Source organism: Myotis yumanensis, unplaced genomic scaffold (assembly GCF_028538775.1).
Source record: "Myotis yumanensis isolate MYYU_CA2020_CCGP unplaced genomic scaffold, mMyoYum1.0.hap1 SCAF_3, whole genome shotgun sequence".
NCBI lineage: Eukaryota > Metazoa > Chordata > Mammalia > Chiroptera > Vespertilionidae > Myotis > Myotis yumanensis.
The window spans coordinates 195,335,873-195,363,111 of NW_027223754.1; the positions used below are offsets into that span (position 1 = coordinate 195,335,873).

General features: G+C 43.4%; 2 protein-coding genes across 2 annotated transcripts in view; one reads left to right on the plus strand and one right to left on the minus strand.

Annotated features, from left to right (window-relative positions):
* The window catches only part of CCDC38 (coiled-coil domain containing 38), a 43,132-nt gene extending 34,439 nt beyond the window's left edge, over nt 1-8,693 (minus strand). Inside the window, exons 1-3 of the mRNA XM_070407936.1 lie at nt 8,621-8,693; nt 3,769-3,822; nt 81-181 (exon numbers count right to left, since the gene is read on the minus strand). Coding sequence (XP_070264037.1) covers nt 81-181; nt 3,769-3,808 — 141 coding nt within the window. The 5' untranslated portion in view covers nt 3,809-3,822; nt 8,621-8,693. The remainder of the gene's footprint in view (nt 1-80; nt 182-3,768; nt 3,823-8,620) is intronic.
* A 982-nt stretch (nt 8,694-9,675) lies between these two features.
* AMDHD1 (amidohydrolase domain containing 1) lies at nt 9,676-25,925 on the plus strand. The gene is made up of 9 exons (XM_070407937.1): nt 9,676-9,812; nt 11,449-11,555; nt 12,913-12,977; nt 15,302-15,579; nt 17,328-17,553; nt 20,144-20,268; nt 21,888-21,981; nt 22,531-22,691; nt 23,756-25,925. The coding sequence occupies exons 1-9, from the start codon at nt 9,676-9,678 to the stop codon at nt 23,841-23,843; spliced, it is 1,281 nt and encodes a 426-aa protein (XP_070264038.1). The 3' UTR covers nt 23,844-25,925.
* Nucleotides 25,926-27,239: the final 1,314 nt, after the last annotated feature.

Genomic DNA, 27,239 nt, shown 5'->3' on the forward strand with positions numbered 1-27,239 from the left:
TTCATAAAAGGGATGGATAAGAGGGTGTGTTTCTAAAATTACCTTTTAAAATCCTAGTTGAGCTTTTAATAAAACCTTACCTTCTTCCTTGCTTCTTTTTCATTTTCTTTGAAAAGAAAGAGATCTTTGAAAAAGATCTTATATGGCCTTCCCTTTTTGATTGACTGATCGGTTCCTCTATCTATTAAGAAAAAAAAAGAAGAAAGAAGGAAAAACTTCTGTCATCTCTCCTCTGCTAACCATTTGGCTCCCACCAACCAGGGGAGAGAGTGGGATCCATGGGAGGAAGGTCCAATCAGCCAGTCGCCTCTCAACTGGATGTGGGGCCTGGATCTGGGGAGCAGGAGCCATAGCCCATCTGTCTGTTTCCCATGGCAGTGAGCACAATGCTTAGCGATTTACGGGGCATGAGACTATATTTGTTGTGTAAGTAGATAGGGGGCCTGTTACAGGATGGTGGGATCATATTTTGAGATATTATCATGTTGATTCTTCCCATCCCTACAAATACACCCACCATTACCCTTGCACCACTATTTCTGCCACAATAGACACATCCCATACCCTTATGGAGATCCTCAGGCTAGACCAGAGTCCTAAAAAAAGTCAAAGATAACGAGTGCTGGTGAGGATGTGGAGGACTTGGACCCTCATACACTGCTGGTGGGAGTGCAAAATCGTGCAGCCACTTTGGAAAAGAGCCTGGCAGTTCCCCAAAAAGTTGAACACAGAGCTGCCATATGCTCTAACCCAGGGGTCCTCAAACTTTTAAAACAGGGGGCCAGTTCACTGTCCCTCAGACTGTTGGAGGGCCGGACTATAGTTTAAAAAAAAACTATGAACAAATTCTTATGCACACTGCACATATCTTATTTTGAAGTAAAAAAACAAAACGGGAACAAATACAATATTTGTATTTGCATGTGGCCAGCGGGCCGTAGTTTGAGGACCCCTGCCTAACCATTCCCCTCCTAGCTACTAGTATATACCCAAGAGAAGTGAGAACATTTGTCCACCCAAAAATGTGTACATGAAGGTTTACAACAGTTAACTTTGCTAAATCATTCACAGTTCTTGGCAAAGAAATATAAATTCTTTAGGAAAACAGAGATTGTTCAATACATGCTATTCTACTGTTCTGAATCTTGTGTTTGTTTTAGTTAGGAATATATTTAGGAGTTCTTTTTACATCAGCATTTATATATTTTTCTAATTAAAAAGGAATAGTGCCCTGGTCAGTTTGGCTCACTGTGATAGAGCATTGGCCTGCAGACTGAATGGTCCCAGGTATGATTCCTGTCAAGGGCACATGTCCGAGTTGCGGGCTTGATCCCCAGTGTGGGGGTTGCAGGAGGCAGCCAATCAATAATTCTCTCTCATCATTGATCTTTCTCTCTCTCCCTCTCTCTCTCTTTCTGAAATCAATAAAAAATATATTTTTAAAAAGGAATAGCTATCTAGTACCCCACTTCTTGGATGCATCGTACTTTATATAACTAATCTCATACCAATATGGTTGATCCTGGCCTTTTGCTATTGTAAACAATGCTGAGATGACTATTCTTGTACACACCTTTAAGTACTTATGCAAACATATCTGCAGACTAAATTGCCGACATGGCCCTATGTTAGGCAAAGTGGTTTCTGGTGCTTGCCATGACCAAGGCCATCTTAAGAAGCAAGTTGCTCTCAGAAAACAACAGTTCACCCTGGAGGGGGTTCACCTTCATCATCTGGAAGGTCCACTAAGTAGGTCCCTTAAGTTGTTTAATGCTTTGGAAAATACACCTTATAACAAGCACAAGTCACTTAGCTACAAACCACCTGGGTTCCTGGAGGCTGCATACATCAAGCCCCCATCCCCTTTTGGGTGCAGAGATCCATCTTTTTGCTGATGCCCAAGACTCTTTTCTGTCCATAAGTTCCCTTAATAAGCTGTTTAATTCTGGAGTTGTTAGCCTCTATTTTTAAAAAATATATTTTATTGATTTTTTTACAAAGAGGAAGGGAAAGGGATAGAGAGTTAAAAACATCGATGAGAGAAACATCTATCAGCTGCCTCCTGCACACCTCCTACTGGGGATGTGCCCGAAACCAAGGTACGTGCCCTTGACTGGAATCGAACCCGGGACCCTTGAGTCCACAGGCAGATGCTCTATCCACTGAGCCAAACCAGTTAGGGCATCAGCCTCTATTTTTAATCTTAGTCTGTCCTCCTTGGGAGATCGGTTCCAATATACCTCAGGACATTTTCCAACACTCTATTGAAATTCTTTTCAAATAATTTGGTGGGTCTGACCAGTGTGACTCAGTGGTTGAGCATTGACCTATGAACCAGAAGGTTATGGTTCAATTCCCAGTCAGGGCACATGCCCAGGTTGTGGGCTCCATCCCTAGTAGGAGACATACAGGAGGCAGCCAATCAATGATTCTCTCTCATCATTGATGTTTCTATCTCTCTCTTCCTCTGCCTTCTTCTCTGAAATCAATAAAAAATATATTTTAAAAATAATAATTTGGTGGTCTATTCTATAAGAATAGAGCCCGTAATTCTAACTTGGCACATGGGCACCCAGAGTAGAGACTATATTTTTCAATCTCCCTTCGGGCTGGATATAGCCATATCAGACCAAGTTCTGGGCAAGGGGATGTCAGAAGTGGTGAGTGCAACTTCTAGGAAGTGTCCTAAAAGGGAGGGACATGCTTCTCCCCTCCCCTTTTCTCCTCCTGGCTGGCGGGAATATGGGTGGGTGTGATCGCTGGCACAGAAGCAGCCACCCAGGATCAAGGATACCGGCCAGCGACAGCTTGAAGATGCCCAGCCCTGATGAGAGCAATATGGACCCTGGGATGCTTAGGTCCAGACTTTGCTACCTAAGAGAGAAATAAACTTCCATCATGTTTAAACCCTGTTGTTTCTCATATTTTCTGTCATTTGCAGCCAAATCTTTGCATTCTAAATACAGATCGGGCCAAATTTCCTTCAAAGAGAATTCCTATAGGGGGCCTGTTACCCATAACAAACTTGGTGTTACCCAATTTTAAAATCTTTGACAAATTTATAAGTGAAAAAAGTTATTATTATATACTGATAAATACTAATTCCTTGAATACTTGTAAAGAAGTGGAAGGGTAAGAAGGGAAAGGTTGGGGAAGGAAAGAAGAGGACAGGTTTTCATAAAGCATAGCTATGCATTTCATTTATCATCCTATAAAATAAAAGCTTAATATGCAAATTGTCCCCTCAGGCTGTTGTTTGACTGGGAGTTCGACCACTTGCTATGACATGTGCTGACCAACAGGGGGTGGTGCGGAACATGGCCGGCATTGGTGACGCAGCACTGGCAGCCCCAATGGGTCCAGACGAGGGTGGAATGGTGGAGCAGGTAAGCGAGCTCTGCCAGGCCAAGGTGGAGTGCCAGGCAGGGATATGGGGATGCGGGGCTGCAAGGCTAAGGGCACGAGCTGGGGCCCGATCCCCACAGGCCACCCTGAACTCGTGCACCGGGCCTCTAGTAACAAATAATTAAATTAATGGTTTTATGTCATGAAAGACTGGCGATCTTGCTAAATGCAGCAGTTTAATGTGGTTTGAGAATTGAGAAGTAGAAGAGAACTTTCTTAGCAGGTAGTTTATAAGTTCTTTGCATAGAGACCATGTCTGACGATTACTGGGTAGCACACTCCTTTTCTTACTCTCCCAGCCCGCTGTGGAGACTTACCGTACTAGGCACAAAGCAAGAACTCATGGACTGATTTTCTCCTCACCTTCAGAAATCAGTGATATCGGCCAAAGGTATGATGACATTTTGTCTCCTGGCCCTGTCCAAGAAAAGAAAATACATTTAAAAATTCTATAAACTTTGCATAGAGTCACTAAATTCAACTGCCAGTAACTCCCAAATAGGCTTTATCTTGTTTATTTATTTTCTGCTTAATCCTCCCCCGAGGATATTTTTTTCCACTGATTTTCAGAGAGTGGAAGAGAGGGAGGGGGAGAGGGAGAGAAACATCAATGTGAGAGAGACACATGGATTGGTTGCCTCCTACACAAACACCGAACCTACAACCCAGGTATGTGCCCTTGACCAGAAATCAAACTTGACACCCTTCAGTGTGTGGGCCAATGCTCTAACCGCTTAGCAACATTGGCCAGGGCATAGGCTTTATTGCTTTTTAAAGCAGTGCATACACAAAGTCTTTGACCCAGCAATTCTACTTCTAGGAACTTATCGCAAGAAAATAATCAGATCAGTGGGCAAAAAGTATGTACAATAATGTCTATTGCAATGCTATTTATTTATTCTTTTTAACCCTCACCCAAGGATATTTTTTCATTGATTTTTAGAGAGAGTGGAAGAGAGAGGGAAATATCGATGTGAGAAAAAAGGGTTGGTGAGAAAAATTGATTGACAATCTGTTGGGTTGAGTCTTGTAGGAGATTTTCTTAAATTTCCCCTTGGCACTTATCTCCACTCCTAAGGTTCTGCTCACCTCTTTCTTGTCCTACTTTTGCTCCTTCAATCCTTCCGTCCATCTGAATTCACTCTCCTCCCGATCCTCACTCCTGTTCCATTTATTCATTAAGTCTATCTGCAATAAGCACCTTATCATGGGTTCTGACACTTTTTCACTCATAGAAAAAGTGGATGTTCCCGTTCCTCTTCGCCAACTGTTAATAGCAGGTATCTGTTCTAATGCCACCTCTCCAGTAATTCATAGAACATGTAAATAGAATGAATAGTCTCTAAAAGTTGCTATATTTCTGTACTTCTATATGTGTTAACCCCCCTACTGATTAATGAACTGATTGGCGAAGAATATATGAGAGAAGAAGAGAATCAGCTATTCATAGGAAGGGATTATAAAGTGCTCGGAACTAAACCAATATGATGTACCAACCAGTAAAAAAAAAAAAAAAAAAAAAAAAAGTCAAAGCTGGTGAGTGTCTTTGTTGTGCAAAATAAAAATAGCATGGTGACTACACAATGGCTCAGTATCAAAGGAGAGGGAAAATGTTGAACTCCATAGCACATGACTGAAAATTCACATCTAAAATACATATTCAAGTCCACCTTCCGTCAGCCGAAGAAGATAAAGAGCTTAGAACAATCAGGGATTTAAAGTGCTGCTGTGTGGTTGCAAACCATCACTTTTAGACATGGCATAGGCTAGTGGCTAAAAGCATGGACACTCATTCTGCTCCTTAATCCTCACACTTCAGTTCCTGCTGGGACTGTTAGGTGAGTTAACATATGCCCCGCCCCGTAGACAGCATCAGGTGCCAAGGAGAAAGCATGCTAAGGAGGGGCGGTACCCGGTGTGTTTGAGAAATAGCAAGGACACTAGTGCCACAGAAGCACAGTGAATGAAGGGGAGTGATAGATGAGGTGAGAGAGATAACAAGGGCCCTGAGGGGCATTTATTCAGGGAAATGAGAATCGTAAAATGAATCACTCTGACTGCTGAGCTGAGAAAAGACTATATAGAAGGAGATGGGAGTCCAGTAGGGAAGGCAAGAGATAATGGGGTCTCAGGATAGGAGTGGAAGTGGTGAGAGGTGGTCAGATTCTAGATAAACCTGGAAATTGGACCTACAGAATTGGCTGATGGTTTGGATGTGAGGTATGAGATAAAGAGCCCAGGAAAGAAAGGATGGAGTTGCCACCAATAGAGACAGAGAAGGCTGTGGGGAAAGGAACAGTTGGCAGGATCAAAGCTTCAGTTTGGAACTTGCTAAATCTGAGATATTTATTAGACATCTAAGGAACCTAAATGTAAAACACACTGTTCTTTCATGCAAGTACCATGCAGGTTGATTTTTTAAAATTTTTGTATTCCTCTAACATTATGCAATTATATGTGGTCACTGAGTTAGGTCCTTTGATAGGTATCATAACAGGAGCAGCATCTGTGGAAAGAACCTGGCCTTTGGGGTCAGCTTTGAATCCTGCCTTTGATTCTTTTTTTAAAAATATATATATTTTATTGATTTTTACGGAGAGAAAGGGAAAGGGATAGAGAGTTAGAAACATCGATGAAAGAGAAACATTGATCAGGTGCCTCCTGCACACCCCCTACTGGGGATGTGCCCGCATCCAAGGTACATGCCCTTGACCGGAATCGAACCTGGGACCCTTCAGTTCACAGGCCGATGCTCTATCCACTGAGCCAAACTGGTTAGGGCCTGCCTTTGATTCTTATCAGCTCTTTGTTTCTTTAAGCCTCTCCAGTGAACTCAGCGCACCTTAGGTTCTTCTGTCAAGTATGGATTCTACCACCTTTCCTACAGGCTTGTTGCAATTTTCAAACACAGATAATGTGTGCAAAGTGCTTAGTCACAGCAGGCTGATAGGGAAATATAATTGCTCATATGGTCTTCAAGGTAGGTATCTGGGTGTGTCCTCTTTCTTGTCTTGTGAATAACTACCAGCATTTGAAAAGAATAGGAGGGATAACTGACAACTAGCTTTTGTGAGAAACCCTGCATTAAAGTTCTTGAAACCAGGGTCATTGCAATGTCAATGCAATTTGGGGAATCTGACACAACTTAGTGCAGATCCTTTTCATTCCAAGCTTCTGGGAAGTAGAGAAAGAGGAGTGGAGTTTTATAATGCCTGACCCTAAGTCCTAGACCAACGCTACATAACTTGAATGATAACAATATCGGCCAGATATTATTCGATGAACTTTGGGTTTGAATTTCTCAACAACTCTTACAAACTCAAAAAAAATAATGGATTTCCAGATTCCCTCAATATGAGATAAAGAATTTTATCTCCCAGATGCAAATGAAAATTTAGACAGATTCTCTCAGATCTTTCAATTTTATTCCACCTCCTTCCCACCCACTTAGACAAATAATAAGAGAAAGGGCTGTGAACTGTGTCCTCTCTCTAGACCAGACCTAGCACTTTTTTGTTTACCCGAGAGCTCGGAGCCACAGGTCCTTGACCTGTGGGATTACCATCCTGTGTGATCAGGTCAGAAGCAGGTCACAGTGATGAGGCAATTACCTTCAGCTTGACCTTCAAGGCCTCGCTGGCGTCACGCTAGCTATTTAGCGTGGACTTTTCTATTGACATTTCTGACTGCCCCTTTTGCAAACTGAAAAAAAAAAAATGACTGGAGGTCAAGTGGAAGGAAGATGGGGGAAAAGACATCGGCCCATGTGAGTCAGATGACATGAAAAGGATGCTGTAAACCAACAGGTGCTATAGGGATGTTGATTATTACTAAGGAGGAACCTGATCCTTACCTCTATAATTAACAGGGAGAACGACAGCGCACTCTCTTCCTTTTTGCTTCTGCAAACCTCTTATTTGCAAGGGCTTTTCAGGCCATACTGTTTATTTTGCCTGTAATTGGGTGCCCGCAGTTCACCCAAAGATATAATTCCCCTTAAAAAAAAAAAGTACAGTTTATTTTAGACTTGCCAAGAATTTGTAAGCTTTAAGTACCTGGTGCATTCTGTGAAGTCAGGAGAGAACCTACTACGATTGAAATCTAATCTTTAACTTAATTTACCAGAAGACAAAGGCAGGATTAAAATAAACTAATAGTAATAATAATAATAGCTATGACTTATTTAGAGAGAGGCACTGGGCTAACTGGCTTACATTCCATCGTATTTAAAGCTCAAACAAGTCTATAAAGTAGAAACAACGATCCCCATGATATGGATGAGAAAGCTGAGGCTCAGGGAAATTAATTTTACAAAGTCAAATAGCAGATAAGAAACGGAAATGGGATTAGACAAGTTTATTGAACCCCAAAGTCTTCTATTCTTCTATGATTTCATTCCATCCTTTATAATTGCATAAATCTGCAAATATTACTTGTAATTGCAAAACGTTACATTTGAGTCTTTAGCAGAAATTTTATAATATAAAATTTTAACATTTTTCTATGAATTAGTGTCTCTGTGTTTCTATTTTCCACTATTTCTACTTTTCTCTATGTCTCTCTCTCTATATTCTACCTTTCTTTTTAAAATGTGTATAGACACACATATCTGTTTGTGTCTGAGCTATTATGAATGATCTATGGATTTTTTTTTCCCTTTTGGGTCTCTTTTACCCACATTGTCTATTGAGTTATTCCCTCCCCACCTTTTTTTTTTCTTGCTTGCTTTATTCTCTCTTTTCTACCGGACTGGTCTCTCTCTTTTATAAAAACAATATGAAGCTAAAGTATAATCTTATTTATTGCGTTCATCTAAAGGAATTTTTACTTTATGTACTTTGTGCCTTAAAGTGACTTGTATAGTTTTACAGCTCTCTGCCTGCTTTTAGGGTATGTTAGTGTATCCCTAAAGTGTCTTCCTTTTGGTTGTGGTTTGTGCTGGGCAGGGAAAGTGCCCTTGCAGGCCTAAGACAAGCTTCTACTAAAAGAATATGCGTCAGTAAAGTAATTAAGAAACTCCAAACCTTTAAAAACCCCACCCGACTGTTTTCACAGCAACTGACAGGCGGGAAGTCAGAGAGGCAGATGAGAATTACAGACCACCTTCCTTAAACAAGCTTGATTCTGTCTCCAACCTTGGATGCAAATCGAGGGATTAGCGCCCAACCAGATACAGTTAGGAGTGCGGGGGACACAGAGCTGAAACCCGTCTCACCTCAAGGAGTTTGGATCCAGGAGCCTGTTCAATCAATCCTTCTAGAAAAGATTTCGGGGGGCGGGGAGGAAGGTGGGCGGAGGGGCCAATCGATTCTCTAGTCTCCGCTCTGTCCTCCCTCATCCTGGTCCCCCTTCATCTGGGGGCCGTCTGGAGGGATCCCGGATTGGAGCTGGCCAACCGAAAAGTGCCTGGCACCCGCCACCCCGCTTCACGCTTCGCGGCCGCGCGGACCCAGGAGCGACCCCCCACTGCACCTCCTCCTCTCCGCCCCCAGATTCCTCTGCGGGCGGCCCTCCGCGACCCGGACAGCCCCCAGCCCCCTGGGCAGCGGTTTCTCGCATCCCGTCCCCTCCCGGGGCCCCATCCCAGGTTCCCGCACCTGCCTCCACCAGGTTTCTCCCCACTTTACCCACTCTGGTGCCCTCGCCCACGGCGACCCCTTCCACCTGGCCACGCGATTGTCGTCGCAGCCCACCTCTCTCTCTCCTGGCGACCGAACTTCGGTTTCTTTGTCGGTTAAGTAGGGGAAATAATCTGTACCACATTTATCCGAGCGTGGCAAGGCGACCAAAAAAAGAGGAGGTTCATTATAACGTTGATTATTTTTTTTAAATATATATTTATTGATTTTAGAGAGGAAGGGAGAGGGAGAGAGAAACATCAATAATGAGAATCATTCATCGGCTGCCTCCTGCACGCCCCCTACTGGGGATCCAGCCGGCAACCTGGACATGTGCCCTCGACCGGAATCGAACCTGGGATCCTTCAATCTGCAGCCCGAGCCTCTATCCACTGAACCAAACCGGCTAGGGCTATACCATTGACTATTAATCAACATTCTGATCATTGGTACTATTATTGCCATCGCCAAGGTTTGGGGGGAGCGAGGGGAGCGCGCATTCGTCCTGAGTTTGGAAGGGCTGCGAGCGCCCGCCCTTGCTCCACCCTCCGGCCCCGGCGGGCGGCGCCGCCTGCGGGCCTGCACCCTCCTCCGCTGTCCCTCCCGCGGCCACTGCCTGCTGACCGTCTCGCGACCCGCGGCGCGCGGCGACATGGCCGGCGACCACCGCCTCCTGCTGGAGAACGCGCGGCAGGTGGTGCTGGTGTGCGCCCGCGGGGAGCGCTTCCTGGCGCGGGACGCGCTGCGCAGCCTGGCGGTGCTGGAGGGCGCCAGCCTGGTGGTGGGCACGTAAGTGGCTGCGGGTTGGAGGGACCCGTCAGACGGGTCCTAGCTGGACGCTTTTTCTAGAATGTGTGCGCTGTGGAGGGAAACCGGGTAAAAGCTTTCCCGAACCCGGCGAGACGTTGGCTGGACTGCCTTTTGGGAGCCTGTTGCTAACAGGTTTGATGGTCTCGGGTTGTCATTCGGTGGAAAAAAACGGCACTCAAGCTGCACATGGCACTGGGACGCCTCTGCTGATAAAATATCATTGTCCGGCAATCAGAAGGGGTTGGGGTTCTTTCCAGGGCTTCTTGAAGTGTGGCCAAGGGGCCACCTGCGTCAGATGGCCTAAGATTAAATAAATAAATAAATAAATAAATAAATAGATTTCAGACCGGCCACCTCCCCGCTACCTTCATCTCCAGATCTTTTTTTTTTTCTTTTCATCCCCAGCATCTCCGTGGGTGGAGTTCTGAGACCTGAATTTTTATAAATACCTCTCCCATTCCTTTCTTCTGTGCACTAAAGCTTGGGAACTATAAGGCAAACGTTAGGCAAACGTTTCAGTGGTTCTCAACCTTCTGGCCCTTTAAATACAGTTCCTCATGTTGTGACCCAACCATAAAATTACTTTCGTTGCTACTTCATAACTGTAATGTTGCTACTGTTATGCATTGTAATGTAAATATCTGATAGGTAGGATGGTCCTTAGGCGACCCTGTGAAAGAAAGGGTCCTTCGACCGCCAAAGGGGTCGTGACCCACAGGTTGAGAACCGCTGGTTTAGATGGTGATGGTTTGGGGTAATAGGAAATTACGGTTCAGCCACCAGAAAACAAGGGCGTTTTCAATTATTTTCCTTAAGCCTTCTGCACTTCCTGCTAGAAGTGAATAACAGAACAGCCAGTTTGGGAAGGCGGGCCTGGGGCGGGAATAAGGGTTGGATGCCGATTTGAATTGGAGAGCTCCGGGGCAGGGCTTGTGCAAGAGCAGTCAGTCAGTATCACCTCGTAGCTGAGCTGCTTAGGGTTGTGTAAGAGTTCAACTTTTAGGGACTGTGTGTTTCTAATTAACAAAGGGATCCAACCATTTCCAGCGTTACTGTCAAAATCTGTTAAAATCAGTTAGCGGAACTGCACAAAAGTAAGAATCCAAGGCTAGCTGACGGCCACAATCTGGAGTCCTGAGGATTCAGGCCCCCCCACTATCTTGCTCTGTTGTGCAAGACCCTTTTGCTCCAGTCACTCCATCATCCCACGGGGCTGCTCAATCTCTCATGGTATCTATATTTCCTCTAGGAAAGAGGAAGAGAAAGCAATCCTATTTACTAAACTTAGTCACATGGCCTCACCAGGTTGCCAAGAGACTGGGAAATGTATCTTTATTCTGGGTGATCATGTGTCCAGCTAAATTTTAGGAATCCAGCACCTTGAGAAAAGAGAAACATTGGTCTCAGAGAACAACTAGCATTCTCTGCTACACATGAGTTGACCTTTTGCCTTTCAGGTGGCTAGAGCCACTTTCCCAAAGACAGAACTTCAAAAAAGAAATACAGTAAATATTGACTGACACCAAGAGACATCGATAACATATTTTAAATCATTAGTCAGATTTCTCACAATATTTCCCCAAACACTAGTAATTATTCCTTGATTTTTCTTCAGGGATGGGTTGATAAAAGCCATCGGTCCTGCTAATGTTATTCAAGAACAGTTTTCTGAAGAAACGTTTGAAGAAAGAATTGACTGTTCTGGGAAATGCATCTTGCCAGGTATCAACCTCTTTTCAGTAAAACCCCGAATGCAGTTTTAGTAAAATAAAGAGGAAGAGTAGTAGCTTGTTTTAAAGAGGGTCCTACAATGATATTAAAATATAATAATTATAATTTATCTAATTTCTACTATTAAAAGCTAGCTGCTTTACAAACATATTTTCACATCGAATCTTTTGACTGCCCTGTAAGGTAAGATCATTATCGGCATGTTACAGATTAGAACACTGAAGTTCAGGGGTGAAATATCTTACCCTTGATTGCTACACAGGTAAAGGGCAAGCTGGGACTCAGACCCATCCATTCATTCCACTTATTCCCATTCACATAATGCAGAGAGACCAGGTGTGTTGTGTTTAGGTTAAAAAACTGTGAGAAGAATTTTATTAATGTGTTGTGTAGGGAGGGCAAACAGGGAAAACTGCTACTTCCACTACCAGAATATACTTTAAATACGAATAGAGTATGCAACAAAGGACCCATCTCTAGATGGAAAAAGGAAAGAAAAATCCCTAGAGATTTCACTGACGATGTATCTTTGGAGATTGACAACAGAATTGGCTTATTTACCATTCCCTCCTATATGATTTATGTTTTGTGGCTTTGTGTAATGATCTGAAACAAGTTTCACAAACTCTGAGTTCTGTGCAAACTTAGAGACTAATATTTATCCATTTCAAGTGTGTATTGTGTATATCTGATAGAGCTTCTACCCTTTGGCTCTTGCGAGATAGAAGATAAAGCCAGGGTGAAACCTTATGAGAAAGCACAGAATACAATAGAAAGTGATCTGAATAAGGACTTTTGATTTTACTCCAAATCAAAACCCACTCATCAGCCACTTGATCCATTAGGTATTTTACATAACCTGGAAAGACACACTTTTCTGAATTGTACCAGGGTAAACAAAAGTTCCAAGTGATTGCTTTATAATTTCTCTTTAATTAAAAAATATTTTTTCTTGAAGAAAGGTTTATCTTTCTGATTTCATATTTTTCTTTCTCAAGGTTGACAGTAGGGATTGTATGATTCTGTTTTCACACCCAGACTATCACCTTGGTGATATGGTCATTGGTTTTGCTCAACTCAGAGTTGACATCCTATTTCAAAAGCTCGCTTGGTGAGCATGGGCTTAATGGGCAAAAGGAGCTGTATTTTTTTAAAGGAATATTTTCATCATGTTGAGTCACCCTCCTCTTTTAGAGCTGGCCTCTAATAGACAAATTCTTCCTCTTTCACCCCCTCCAAGATGGCTGGCCATTCTCATGCTTTCCAAAGAGCAGGATGTGTATTGGGCCTGCTACCTAAGGGCTTTCTGATTCTTAAGTTTAAAAATGATTTGATTTCTTGATTACAGGTTTGGTGGATGCACACACACATCCAGTATGGGCTGGTGAGAGAGTTCACGAGTTTGCAATGAAGGTAATTGCAATGAATAATTGCAAATCAAAATGAAGCATAAACAAACAGACAAGTCTTTTTCTAAAGAGTCCTTGGGCTGTCAGGCTTTGCAACATAGATTTGATATTGTGTCTTTGCTTATGTGTCTTTTTATGGATATTTTACTGGCCTAGACTATAGAAAATAAATTAGAACAAAACTATTTTATAACTGTCCCAAATCTTTATACTATGCACAGGGATAACAATCGCTTTAAGTATAATAGTTTTCAAAAAATTTTAACTGTAGAATCTTTATTCTAACAGCGCTGAGCTGCCTTGCTCACTAATTTCTCCTCTCTTTTCCTCCCTCCAACCCATCCCACCAGCTCTGGGAGCCTTTGAAAAGGCTCCAGGAAACAGTTTGAAAATCACCATTCATTAGGGTCAAACCAGGACAAATATATTGCTCATAACAAAAATAAAATACGTCTTATATTGTTCTCATTTTTTCCAGAAGAAAAATGAGATTTATTAAGAAACATAAAATATCAGTCATTAATAAGATGTAGACCCTCAAATAGCTAGTTGGAGCCAATTTTACGTTGTTTGTTTTTAGCAGAATTTAGCTTTTAGAGCAGTTTTAGGTTCACAGCAAGACTGAGCGGAAGCTACAGAAATTTTCCACATGCCATCCATCCACCGCCCCAGTCTTCCCCATTTTCAACATCCTCCAGTGGAGTGGTACATTTGCTACAATGGGTGAACCCACATGGACACACATTATCCCCCAGAGTCCATAGTTTACATTACCTTGGGTTTGGACAAATGTAAAATGACATGTACCCACCATTGTGGGATCATACAGAGTAGTTACACTGCCCTCAAAATCCTCTGCACCCTGCCTGCTCATTCCTTTCTTCCCCCCATCCCTGGCAACCACCGATCTTTATATTGTCTCTATGCTTTTGCTTTTCCCAGAATGTCGTATAGTTGGAATTATACAGTATGTAGCCTTTCCAGGTTGGCTTTTTCCTTTTGGTGATATGCACTGTTATGGGTTGGCTCAACTTGATAGACCACCGACTCAGAATTTAAATTTAAAAGCCTTTTATTAAGCTGGCCAGCTGACCACAGCCCGCACCTTCCGCCTCTGGGAAGGTTTGCAGCATGTGGCCGAGATCAAGGGTGCAGTATGATCCTTTATAGCAAAACAGTGTTACCTTAGAAGTTCACAGAAAGTTCATAAGAACAAAGGGGGGTGGGCGGTAAACAGAGTCACACCTGACTGGAGCGTATCATAACACATTGTTTTTCTAAGATAATCTAGCAATTTTTCTTCCATGGTTCCTAACCCTAATACAATCCTCCATATCCTGACACAATCCCTCTCCATACGTCAGTCCCCCCTCCCAGCACATTCAATTTCTCATGTCTCATTTCCTCCCCTTAGCACATTCTGTAACATTCTGTAACCCTTCCATGGCGCAGTCCCTCACCCTAGCACAGCACTTGAGTTTTCTCCATACCTTTTCTTCACTTTGTTTCTAAGAAAGTCTATATGCTAACAGCTAAATTGCATTATTTGGGAAAAGAAAAAATTCTCAGATATTGAGTACCTTCCTCAACACACTAGAGCTGCTTTTAAGACTTCTTTATTAAATGACAGAATTCCAGAGCCAACTTTTCAGAGCCAGGTTTCTAAAGAGCAACCTTAGAGCTTTGCAGTCCAGTTCTCTCATTGCATAGATGTGGAAAGTGGGGTCCACAGAGGGAAGGGTGTCCATTGCGTTCACCAGCTCACCATGGCAGAACCCAGATGAACATGGCGGAGACCCGGGGCAGGCAGACTGCGTGTGCACCACACTCCTGCTGCCCAGAGTAACAGGAGCCCAGTGGGATCCCACAAAGAGCCTCTTCATTTGCTTGAGCCACAGCGGTCAGGTCCCAAACTCTTGTGGCCAAATACTGAGGTCTCTTTGGTGGAGATTTGAATGACTGCAGTGGGGCCTTCCCCTTGGGGCCTTTGTTTCCTTAAAGGTGCTGAGACATAGGACGAGATTTAACTGGTATACACTGGGTAGATTGGATTGTTAAAATACTGAAATACTTTTGTGCCCGGTGGTAAACTGCCGCTGCCCTGAGACCAGAAGTCTCCACCACGTCTCCCATCTCTGCCATCCCAGTATTTCCCTGGGAATTCCCTGTCCCCACCCCTTTTCTGATCGGCTAATCACTTAGCATATAGATTGTGAATCGTTTTGAATACCCCGTGCCTCCCCTCCCCACCGCAGGTAGGTTCTGCAGACCTGCCTGCAACCTCCCTGCATTTGCTCTGCCTAACGGTGAGCTGAGCGTTGTGTTCAGTTGGCAGGAGCCACATACATGGAAATCCACCAGGCCGGAGGAGGGATCAACTTCACCGTGGAGCGCACGCGCCAGGCCTCGGAGGAGGAGCTGTTCCGCTCCTTGCAGCAGCGGCTGCAGTGCATGATGCGGGCGGGGACCACGCTGGTGGAGTGCAAGAGCGGCTACGGCCTCAACCTGGAGACCGAGCTCAAGATGCTCCGCGTGATCGAGCGCGCCCGGCGGCAGATGGCCATCGGCATCTCGGCCACGTACTGCGGGGCTCACTCAGTGCCAAAGTAACCGCAGCCGATGGGACCGGCGTCTAGCTCGGTTGGGCATTGAGGGGGTCGCTTTCCCCAAGGGCGGCTCACAGCTTTAGCTCTTGCAGAGAGATCTGTAGAATGTCTTGGGAAGGTGTTCTGAGTCTGATGGTCAGTCAGTCATCTCACACATGGTTCTAGGAAGGTGACCCCCACCAGACCCATCACTTGCTAGTCCCCTGATGGTGAAGGAAGAAGAGATGCTTACAACTCTTGGGGTTAAAAAAGAGAGATGAGGATGGCTGTCTCCTGCTGCATCTGCATCTTCTGTGTCCTGGAATTTCTAGACCGCAAGGCAGTCCCGGAACTAAAAGATCCCAAAGAAATCCAGGACTTGGAAATTCACAAGCTACTCCACAGTCGCAGTGCAGTTTTAGGTTTTGACAACTTAGATATATAAATGCTACAGGCTTGCAAAAAATTATTTGAAAAAAGAATTTGTATGTTTTATAAATGCATTTCGTTTCGGGAACTCTAAAACAGAACATTTTCATGGTAATTTTGTGTTTACCATCTTCAGAGGAACTAAAGAAATTAACATTGAAATTTATTATTAAAAAGTGAAAACGAATTACGTAGAAGAGAAGCACAAGTACATACTTCATATTTCCAGTTACGTTTATTGTATGTCTTTAGCATTTATATTTCTGAAATTATTAAAGCTTGAAACTGCCCTAAGACTTCTGGGAAGAGCCTGTCTATAGAAACAGATTTTTTTCAAATGGAGTATAAGATGGCCTGTTTTTTGTGGGGTTTTTTTGGTAAAAGGACAGTGTAACATGGTAGAAAAGACTCAAACTTTGGAGTGGTAGCAGATCTGGGTCTGAATCCAGCTTACCTACTTCCAGTTGGGTGATTTTGAGGCATCTTCTAACTTTTTGAACATGAATTACTAATCTATAAAATAGCTACGTAACACCCTATTTTATACGATTATCTTGAGAATTATATGTAAGTGCCCGTCTCCTCTATCTACCCACCTGAATGGTTTTCACTGAATGAGAGGCTTCTATGTGCCAATTATGGGACTAAAGTTTTAGAGGTTTCTCCATCTGCCAATGAGCCTCTGAGGTCTGCGTCTTGGTGCCCAGTGATAAAGCCTGAGGCTCAGAGTATGCCAAAGGACAGCTAAATCACGTGTCCAGAGAGTTAGGTAGCTAGCAAGCGGTAGAGCTCTGTGTGTATTTGACTTCAAAAGCCCAGCCCTTCCTAATATATAACTACCCCAGAATCTCATTGAGAATTTTGAGGCCTTCTACTAGCCTGTTCTTCCATGTCCCCAAATGGTGAGACAGGAAGCCTTAGGCAGATGCTTCTAGAAATAGTGTAGAGGAAGAAAAAGACAGGGTGATAGCTGGGTCTCAGGTAAGAGGCCTGCAGTTGGGTTGTCAGGGACGCCTTCAGGATGCCCTCTAGGTGCCCTTGAAAAGTAGATTCTGTTTTTTCAGCCAGATGACCTTGCCAGCATTCCCAAAGGCAACACTGGTGTGCCAGAATGGATGAGCCATTTGAGTCTCTGTGAATAGGGTCAGAGCATATAGAAGTCTTATCAATACCTCTGCTGCGTAGGCATATCACAATTGTTAATAGCTTTGATTCCTTCTGTACTTTTCTGAGGCTTGAGGTTATTTACCTACAGTTTCTCAGGTTCTCCAAGCACCAAGAAACCCTCCTTCCAGTTAAAAAATATATTTGTCCATGGAAATATTCTTTTCTTCCCTCAGAGGAAAAACTGCTACTGAAGCTGCTGATGACATCATCAATAACCACCTCCCAAAGCTGAAGGAACTTGGCAGAAGTGGGCAGATTCACGTTGACAATATAGATGTGTTCTGTGAGAAGGGTGTCTTTGACCTGGATTCTACCAGAAGGATTCTTCAAGGTGGAAAAGATATAGGGTTACAGATTAACTTCCATGGGGATGAACTCCACCCGATGAAGGCTGCGGAGGTACAGTTGACTTTTGGCTTTTCCTTTGTCAACACTCAGGTTATGGAGAACTTACCTAGTTTGTTCAAAGACAGGAGCGGCCTTCTGAAAAGATAGGGAGTGGGGAAATTTGTTTGAATAATATGCAGATTGCTCAGGTTCAGCCTTGGAATTCCTGACCTCTATTAGAAATTTACTTTTTTGCTGTTTTGTTTGTTTTTGTTTTTTAAATTTCAAAGAGGAAGGGAAGGGAGAGGGAGAGAACCACTGATCGGCTGCCTCCCACTTGACCCTTACTGGGGAGCAAGTCCGGAACTCAGGCATGTGCCCTGAACGGGAATTGAACTGTGACCTCCTGGTTCACAGGTCGACGCCACTCCGGCCAGGCTGGTAATGTACTTTTATTATCACCTGCTGGTGACGTTAGTAGGAAAGAAGTACCTTTGTGATCTCACTGATTAAGTCCACAACCTATTTTGGTTGGTACAGAAAGCCATACTAGCAGAGTATATTAATTTCACATGCAGCTCCTAGGGTTTTCCGTGGCATCATTCAGATGAACGTGAGTGAAGCACACCATTAATAGCGAGGACATGATTTTCAAATCTATAAGTCTTACCCAGATTCATTTATTCATGCTTTCAACAAATATTGGAGTGTCTAGTGTGTGCCAGGCACTGTTGAAGGCACGGAGAATTCATCAGTGAATAAGACAGCTCTTGAGGTGGGTGAGGCACTAAATGGACAACTTCCCTTGGGTATAAATACAGATGTAGATACCCCACATGTGTCTTAACCACATGTCCTGCTTGAGCTTTTAAAATCACTTCCAAATTGTGTCCTGTGTTTCCTGCCCCAGTGAATGACACCATTATCTATTGCCTAAATCAAAAACCCAATCATTTGACTCCTCCCTCCCCTTCACCTACCACATTTCAACCAACCAACAAGTCCTGCCAATTTCCTGCTGCATATCTCTAGGTCCACATCTCTTCACCCCACTGCCTGGGTCCAACCACCATCAGCTCTCACCTGGTTTCCTGTAACAACTGCTCTTGCCTCCAAGCTTGCCTCCACTTGAATCTGTCTCTGTAATCCATCCTTGTAGTGTAAATACCCGTCCTCTCTATTGCTTAAAACCACCTGCTCATAGGGTGAGTCCCAAACTCCTTATATGTAGGCTTGCCAGGATCCAGCCCTAGCTTATCTCTCTATCTTCCTTTCTCTCTCCTCCCCCTTTTCACCACCTTCACCCTGTCTATGGTGGACCAGCCACATTCAACTACCAGCCCTGCACATATTGTTTCTCTAATCCGAACTCCCCCTTGTCCAATTAATTTTAACTCCCTTCCATGTTTCAGCTTAGCCTCAGCTTCTCTGGGATCCTTCCCAAAGCTCTCCAGCAGTGGGTTACAGCTCCTCCTGCACTTATCCCACTGTGTTAAAATTGCCTCTGCGATCCCTGCTGGACTGCAAACACTGAGGACTGCACCCACGTCTTACGCAGCCCTGTCCCTGGAGCTTAGCGCAGTGCCTGGCATGCCCATGGCCTTTACTAAGTAAATAGTTGTTGAATATTTTTTAAGTGACACCTGAAAGGGGTGGTCAACAAGATACCTTTGGCCGTAGAGAGTGACTGGTGAATTAAATCAATAGAGGTCAACACCCGGGATGAGCAAATCAAGTTTGGGAAAGTGAGGGTGATTCCAAGGTCAGAAAGGAACTCTTCTGGGGAAGCATAGTCTGTCCTGTGGTCCTGACGCTCTTAGACCTGAGCCAGCTGCTGATGAGGGGCCTTCCGTGCCCTGGTGTTGGGGGGACTGCAGCTGCCCTGGGCCGAAGTGCAATGTCAAATATTGTCTCCTCTCCTCTCCTTGGAATATGTCTTCTTAACATACCACTTTTCATCCTGGGCAGAGAGAGGGAGAGAGAGAGAGTAAAATTGTCAAGATGAGAAGAAATCCACGTTAGTGGTTCCATGATCCTCATAGCATTGCCTCTTCTTGGTTTTTTTCTAACAATGTAGCCAAATTTTTCATCTGGAGAGAACTCAAGCTCAAGGAGTATTCTCAAATTACACACATGATCCACATTTTTAAAGTGTGTTTTCTCCCATCCGAGTACTAACCAGGCCCGACCCTGCTTAGCTTCTGAGATCAGATGAGATTGGGCACTTTCAGGGTGGTATGGCCGTAGACTAAAGTGTGTTTTCTTAACTGATTATCTGCTTTCACTGAGAGCAATGGCATTCCAAGATACATTTTTATTGTGATTTTATGATGCTATAATAGATTTTGTTATCAATATTACTCAGTGTTTTATTCTGATTCATAAGATCCATAACATTTTCTTTTTTAGCAAATGTCTGAAGAATGTCAGTAAGCATTTGTGTAGACAAATAGTGGTTAAAGCAGCACACTAGCTAATTTTCAAATGAATGTCCCTCACAAACCTTTTATCCATTTTGGGGCTTGTGCTTGTGAAAGGTAGTTGACAGGAAATCTTCATAAGAGAGTGCTGTTTATCTTGGCAGGAAAAGCAGTTTTATGGCACTTTATTAATTTGTTGTTGCTGTTGGTTAAATCTTTTTCTCTCTGTTCATTCTGCTTAGCTCGGGGCTGAGCTGGGAGCCCGGGCCATCAGTCACCTGGAAGAAGTGAGTGATGAAGGCATTGCTGCCATGGCAACGGCTGGGTGCTCCGCGGTTCTTCTGCCCACCACGGCCTACATGCTCAGGTGAGGTCGGCCTCACCCCCACACAAGAGCTGCACATACACCTTGTGAAGACACAGACCTCCAAGATGCCTAACTAATCTCATTGCCCTTCCAAATCCCTTAATAATGCAGATCAAGAAAACTTAGCTCATGGAAGGTGCCAATTCTGGAATGATGTTGAGAAATGAATTCTCCTGAAGAAGGAGCTCAGAACTAAATTGACCTTCAGTGGTGGGCGTGTTGGGGACGGTGGCTCTTTCTTTTTCTTTTCTTTTAACTAGTTTTGGAGTTTCTAATTTAAAGAAAAATCAGTATGCATTACCTTTATAATTAGAAAAAAAATGAAGTAAGCTTTATACTTTAAAAAATATGCATAAGCCTTGGCTGGGTTCAGGGGTCCTCAAACTACGGCCCTCGGGCCACATGCAAATACAAATATTGTATTTGTTCCCATTTTGTTTTTTTACTTCAAAATAAGATATGTGCAGTGTGCATAGGAATTTGTTCACAGTTTTTTTTTAAACTATAGTCCGGCCCTCCAACGGTCTGAGGGACAGTGAACTGGCCCCTGTTTAAAAAGTTTGAGGACCCCTGGCTTTGATGCTTGGAGTGTTGTCCCATACACCAAAAGGTTGCAGACTTGATCCCTGGTCAGGGCGCTTATGGGAGGAAACTAATTGATGTTTTTCTCTTCTCTCTCTCTCTCTCTCTCTCTCTCTCTCCCCTCTGTAACAAAACAAACAAAAAACATGCATAAGATATTAGGGATACTTAACAGTATTCAGAATCTGCATGAGCTGTTTTCTGAGAAGTTGAGTGTGGGTGCACAATTGTGTACCAGAATCCTCATAAATCCTGGGGGTGAGAGAAAAGAGGAGATGTTTATTCTGTAAAAATCTCTCCAGGAATTGTGCTGTGTGCCCTCTGTGGATTGAATACATTTAGTCCATCTTGTGTAACTGCCATTGCTCTAACTCTACCAAATCTGAGACCCTTCTGACCCTTTCCTTTGTGCCACCTGCATAACGACCACAAGTTTGTGGTCAGGGAGGCCGGCATTCAAGAGACGTTTTATCCTCTTACAGCCAGGTGCTTTCTGTGAGGTTGGGATACCTGGTTTTCAAGGCGGTGATTCAGCAGGTATGGCCTTAGCACAGTGGTTATCGACCTGGAGTGATTTTTGCCCCTCAGGGGACATTGTCAGTGTCTGGAGACATTTTTTGTTTGTTACAACTAAGTGGTGCTACCGACATCTGATGAATAGAAGTCAGCGATTCTGCTACACATCCTACAATGCACAGAACAACCCCACAACAAAGAATTATCCAGCCCAAGAAATGAATTGCGCTAAGGTTGAAAAACGCTGTCTTAGGGATTGAAAAACAAGGCTTTGAGTAACGGTTATAAGGGAGAAGAAAGAACTTTTTCAGTGCTATCCTGAAACTTACTATGATCTTATACACATACATTAACATAAGCTACAAGCAGGAAATATCAATCAATAATCACTTAACCTTGTGTTTCTGTTTCTTCTCCCAGAAGAAATAAGGGTTGGATATCTTAAGTCTCCTTCCATTTGGAACATCTATTCTGCAAAAGCTCCCATTCTGGATACTGACATCTTTTTCCCCCTCCCTTAGGCTGAAGCAACCTCGTGCCAGGAAGATGTTAGATGAAGGAGTAATAGTTGCTTTGGGCAGTGACTTCAACCCTAATGCCTATTGCTTTTCAATGGTAATTATTTTCAATATGCCTTTCAGGGCAGAGTATCAAACCTCTACCAAGCATATAAATAATTTAAGATATTTTTTTAAATGTATCAAACATCAAAAAATATTTTCCTGTGTAACAAGGAAAAAAGATATAGATGGTAGAGTAATTGGATTTTTCTGCAGAGGGAAAGGAGAAAAGGTCCTGTTTGCATTGTTTTCTGGTAGCCTTGGGCATTGTTTTATAATAAGCCATTTTTTTCCCTTGGAGAATAGGATAAACTCAAAGAAATTTTAGTGAGTAAGCATGGAGGGGAGCTTTATTTTCTACCCTAAGTGGTCTTGAAAAGTTGTAAATAAATATTAAATACACATGGGGGTAATCTTGATAATAAAGGATTTTTTTCTAAAGCATAAGAACCTTTATGTGTAAGTTTAAATGTTCCCATATCAATCAAGCCATTTCCACCTACACATTTAATCACCATTATTTGTTGTGCTGTGTTGGAGAAATGTCCCAGGTAGCAGTTGCCCTCTTGTTACTTTCCTCTGACGCTTTTCTCTTCCATCTCAGCCAATGGTCATGCATCTGGCCTGTGTAAACATGAGAATGTCCATGCCCGAAGCCTTGGCCGCAGCCACCATCAATGCCGCTTATGCACTGGGAAAATCTCACACACATGGATCTTTGGAAGTTGGCAAACAGGGAGATCTCATTATCATCAATTCATCCAGGTGAGTGAATCCCCAGCTAAGCTGTTTTAAGCCTCTTGTGGGATATAGACCTGGTTTAAAACCCTTTTCCACGAATTATTAGTGTCAGGCCCTATTAGTGTAGGCTCAGAAGCTACCCAGTCCCATCTATCTTCATCCTTTTACAACAAAGTCTCTCTACAAGTCCTAAACCACAGGGTAGACTCCATTTTCCGGTGTCTTCATCCACCTTATATCTGTCATAGATCTCTAGGCTTCTACTCTTCTACCTGGACTTTGGACTTGTTGTGTCCTCTGGCATATGTTTTTGTTTTTCTGTGTGGCTTCTGACCTTCTGCTTACACTGGGCCACACAGGTCCCAACTTCAGCTTGTCACCCTGATTCCGGATCCCAAAATCCTCACGTCAGTGTTCCTGTCCTGGCTTCTAATTACTCACCCACAGTCTGCTGCCATCTGGGTCTCCCACATGACAGTTTGAGTCTTCTTGTTTTAAATCTTCGATCCCTCACTTCTAGTGAGCCTATCCCAGCTCTTGGACCTCACCTTCAACAGAAGAGAGTGGCTCTGTAATTCTACTCTCTGTGGTCACCCTCATTTTTCTTTCTTAAAAAAGTTTATTATTATTACTTTTTTGGAAAGAGAATGAAAGAGAGACAGAGAGAGAGAGAAGCATTGATTGGCCATCTCCTGTACATACCCTGAATGGGGATCTAACCTACAAACTGGGTATGTGCCCTGACCAGGAATTGAACCAGCCAACTTTTGGCATACAAGACAACACTCCAACCACCTGAGCCACACTAGCCATGGCCACTCTCTCTCCTGAAAACAATGTTGATGTTGTTACCATTTGTGCATTACTTAATTGAATCAAATATTTTAAGTTCAAATAAGTAAATGGTATTATTAAACATTATTTGATTTGTCATAGGCTAGTTAGTAAGTAATATGCCATTTTTTAAAGCCCAGATATCAATGACTAGGTATAAAGAAATTTTTAGAGAATGTATTTTTAAATTAGCATTTAAGGATAGTGATGATTTTGACTTGTATGTATTGAAGTAATGTTTGATTTCTTTCTAGATGGGAGCATTTGATTTACCAGTTTGGAGGCCATAACGAATTAATCGAGTATGTTATAGCTAAAGGAAAAGTCATCTATAAAAAATGACAGATCTTACAGGAAAGAGAAGACTTTAATTGTATAAAATGCATCAATACAATATGTTAGAAGTTAAAATACCTTAGTAGTTTACCAAAATGGTGTCACTTAAACCTAGATGTATTTCATTGTTTTGTTAATCCTATCTAATAATAGAGAAACATGGTAATTAACCGTAACTTCGCTACCCTTCCCATTGGCTAATCAGCGAGATATGCAAATTAACTGCAAACCAAGATGGCGGCCGGCAGCCAGACAGCTGAAGCGAACAGGAGGCTTGCTTGCTCCAGTGATGGAGGAAGCCAAGGTTCCCTGCCTGCCGCAGCCCAGCTCTGAGCTCCAGATGCAACAATGTTGCAATTATAGAAGCTAAACAAACCCAGAAACCTGCTTTCAGCCGTCAGCGGGCTCAGAGCTTAGAGCACCAGTGATGGCAACAGAGTTTCAATTATAGAAGCTAAACAAACCAGATACCTGCTTTCAGCCGTCAAGGGCCTCAGAACTGGAGCCGGCTCTCAGCTCCAGTGACAGCTATAGAAGGTAAATAAATCCCAGAATAAAAGAAAAAAAGGAGAGGTTGGGAGCTTCAGTCACCCGCCAGCCTGAAAACGACCCTCAGCCCCTCACCCAGACTGGCCAGGTACCCCAGTGGGGACCCCCACCCTGAAGGGGGTGTGACCAGCTGCAAACAGCCATCATCCCCTCATCCAGGCTGGCCAGGCATCCAAGCGGGACCCCACCCTAACCCGGATCACCCTTCAGGGCAAACCAGCCGGCCCCCACCTGTGCACCAGGCCTCTATCCTATATAGTAAAAGGGTAATATGCAAACTGACCCTAACAGCAGAAGGACTGGGAATGACTGGTCACTATGACACACACTGACCACCAGAGGGCAGACGCTCAATGCAGGAGCTGCCCTCTGGTGGTCACATGGGAGGAGCTCTGCTCAGCCACAAGCCAGACTGATGGCTGCCAGTACAGCGGTGGTGGTGGGAGCCTCTCCTGCCTCCTCAGCAGTGCTAAGGATGTCCGACTGCAGTTTAGGCCTGCTCCCCACTGGCAAGTGGACATCCCCCGAGGGCTGCCGGGCTGCCAGAGGGATGTCTGATTGCCATCTTAGGCCCAATCCCCCGGAGAGTGGGCCTAAGCCAGTAGGTGGTCATCCCCCGAGGGGTCCCAGACTGTGAGAGGGCACAGGCCGGGCTGAGGGACACCCCTCCCGGCAGAGTGCACAAATTTTTGTGCACTGGGCCTCTAGTCTATACATATAAAAGCCTAATATGCAGTGTCCTCTCAGGAGTTTAACCAACCAGGAGTTTGATTGCTCTCTATGACATGCACTGACCACCAGGGGATGGCATGGAATGAAGGAAGGCTCTGGTAGGCAGCTGGCAGCCACTAGGTATCCTACCTGTGCATGAATATCATGCACTGGGCCTTCAGTCCACTCATAAAACCCAAAGGATTAATTTATTTTAATTTAATATGCACCTGGACAGAGAAACAGGTAAACCAATTGTGATGATAATCTCAAAACATTACATTATGTCACAAATATTTGTCATAAGTATTCTGAAGATTAATATGATGAATGATCACAAGAATGCATTTGTAGGTAAAGGCAGGTTGACAATCAGGTAGATGTGGCTTGAAAATCCCATTTTGTTTCCGCTTTTCAAATTTCAGTTTTTTAACAATATTTAGTGAAAATTGGGGGATGGAAGGAAATTCAAGTGAGATGCCCCAGATTAAGCTAAAATGCAGCCTTCTAGAATAGCAAATAGTTTTTCCTTTCCCACCCAGTTTGTTCTTTCTAGAAGTTCATCAAATGAAATGCATCAGTGTCCCCTGAGGGAGAGTGTCCTTCCATTTCTAGTTTCCCTTTGACCTTAGCTCGAAATAGACTTCACAGCACAGTTCAAGGCTCATCATTTTACATACAGGTACTGGGGCCTTCTTGTAATGGATGCTTTTTTACCAAAAATCCAATAATGTAATTTCTTAAAAATTGCTTTTACGTTTTTGATTCTTCACATCACAATTGTATAGAAAAGATGTCATAGCTTTAATAAATATGTGCCGTCACGATTATTGTTGTTGTTTCCTTATAGCCCTGGAGGTAGATCAACCCCTTATCTATTAGAGCTTTTTAGGAAATAAACAAATTACAGAATTACTTATAAAGGGTAGATGATTACATATATATATATATATATATGTATATATATATATGTATATATATATATATATATATATATATATATATATATGGTGTCCCCCCAAAATGTACACAGACACTTTGAATAATTATAAAGGCAGTGTTTATTAAAATGCAGTTCATTTTCAAAATTGAGCTGTTAAAGTGTGTATGCATTGTTTGGGATGCCCTGTAGTTGCTTCATGTAAGTTTAGTTGAAATCTTTTTAAAATGTTTTAATCATCTTTATGATCATAACTGTGTTGTGAAACTTCATCCTATTTATGAAGAAATGGTTTGAGGAATAAACAGTGACTATACGAATTATCACCCATTTCAGGTTAATAGAGCCTGAATGAGTGAGGATTTTACCGTATTCAGTATAAATCAAATCAAACTATCCCTTGTTGGAATGTTAAGGGTAACAGGGTACATCACTGTCACCACCTGGTAGCCTGGGGGTCTCTGGCACTATCCCTCTTATTCTTGGAGAAGGGCCTTGAGGGGGTGTGGGATCACCTAGTCAATGGTGGGAATTTGGGATGTACGAGAGAGATGTAAGGGCCAATATTAAATATTAGGTCTGCCCTGGAACCCAAGACACGCATCCTATTTCCCTCTAGGAGACACTCACTCGAAACAAATAGCATTCATGTCTTTTTTGAAGGAAAGCAGAAGAGGGTACCCACCAGGAACTGTCTTAGTCCTCCCAGGCCTTGCAACTCAAGGTTATCTCTCTACAAATGGAGAACATCAGCTCCAGCCCAGGCCTGCAGAAGCCCCCTGGTGATTTGTGTGCCCATTGAAGTCTGAGAAGTGCTGCAGCCTAAGACCCCAGCCAAACAAACTTCCACCCTGTTCCTCACAAACACCATCTTGCCTTGCAGCACTGTTCCCTCTGCCTGGAATGCTGTTCCTCTCTTCTCTAGGTGGGAAATCAGAACTAGTCGCCCCCTACCCCACCATGCTCCCTTACCTCGAATACAGTCATTATGTCATTGAAATAACTGTCTTTCTCTTGAGAAGTGAGTTAGTAGAGGGCAGGGACCTCGCTGTGTCCCCAGGATATAGTATGGAGGACTGGTTCATAGCAGGTGATCAATAAATGAACTAATGAATGGTTGCACAAGCATACAGATCATCATAGTAAAAATGACTTGTCAGAATACACTAAGCAGGCCAACCTAGGGATGCAGTTATTCTATT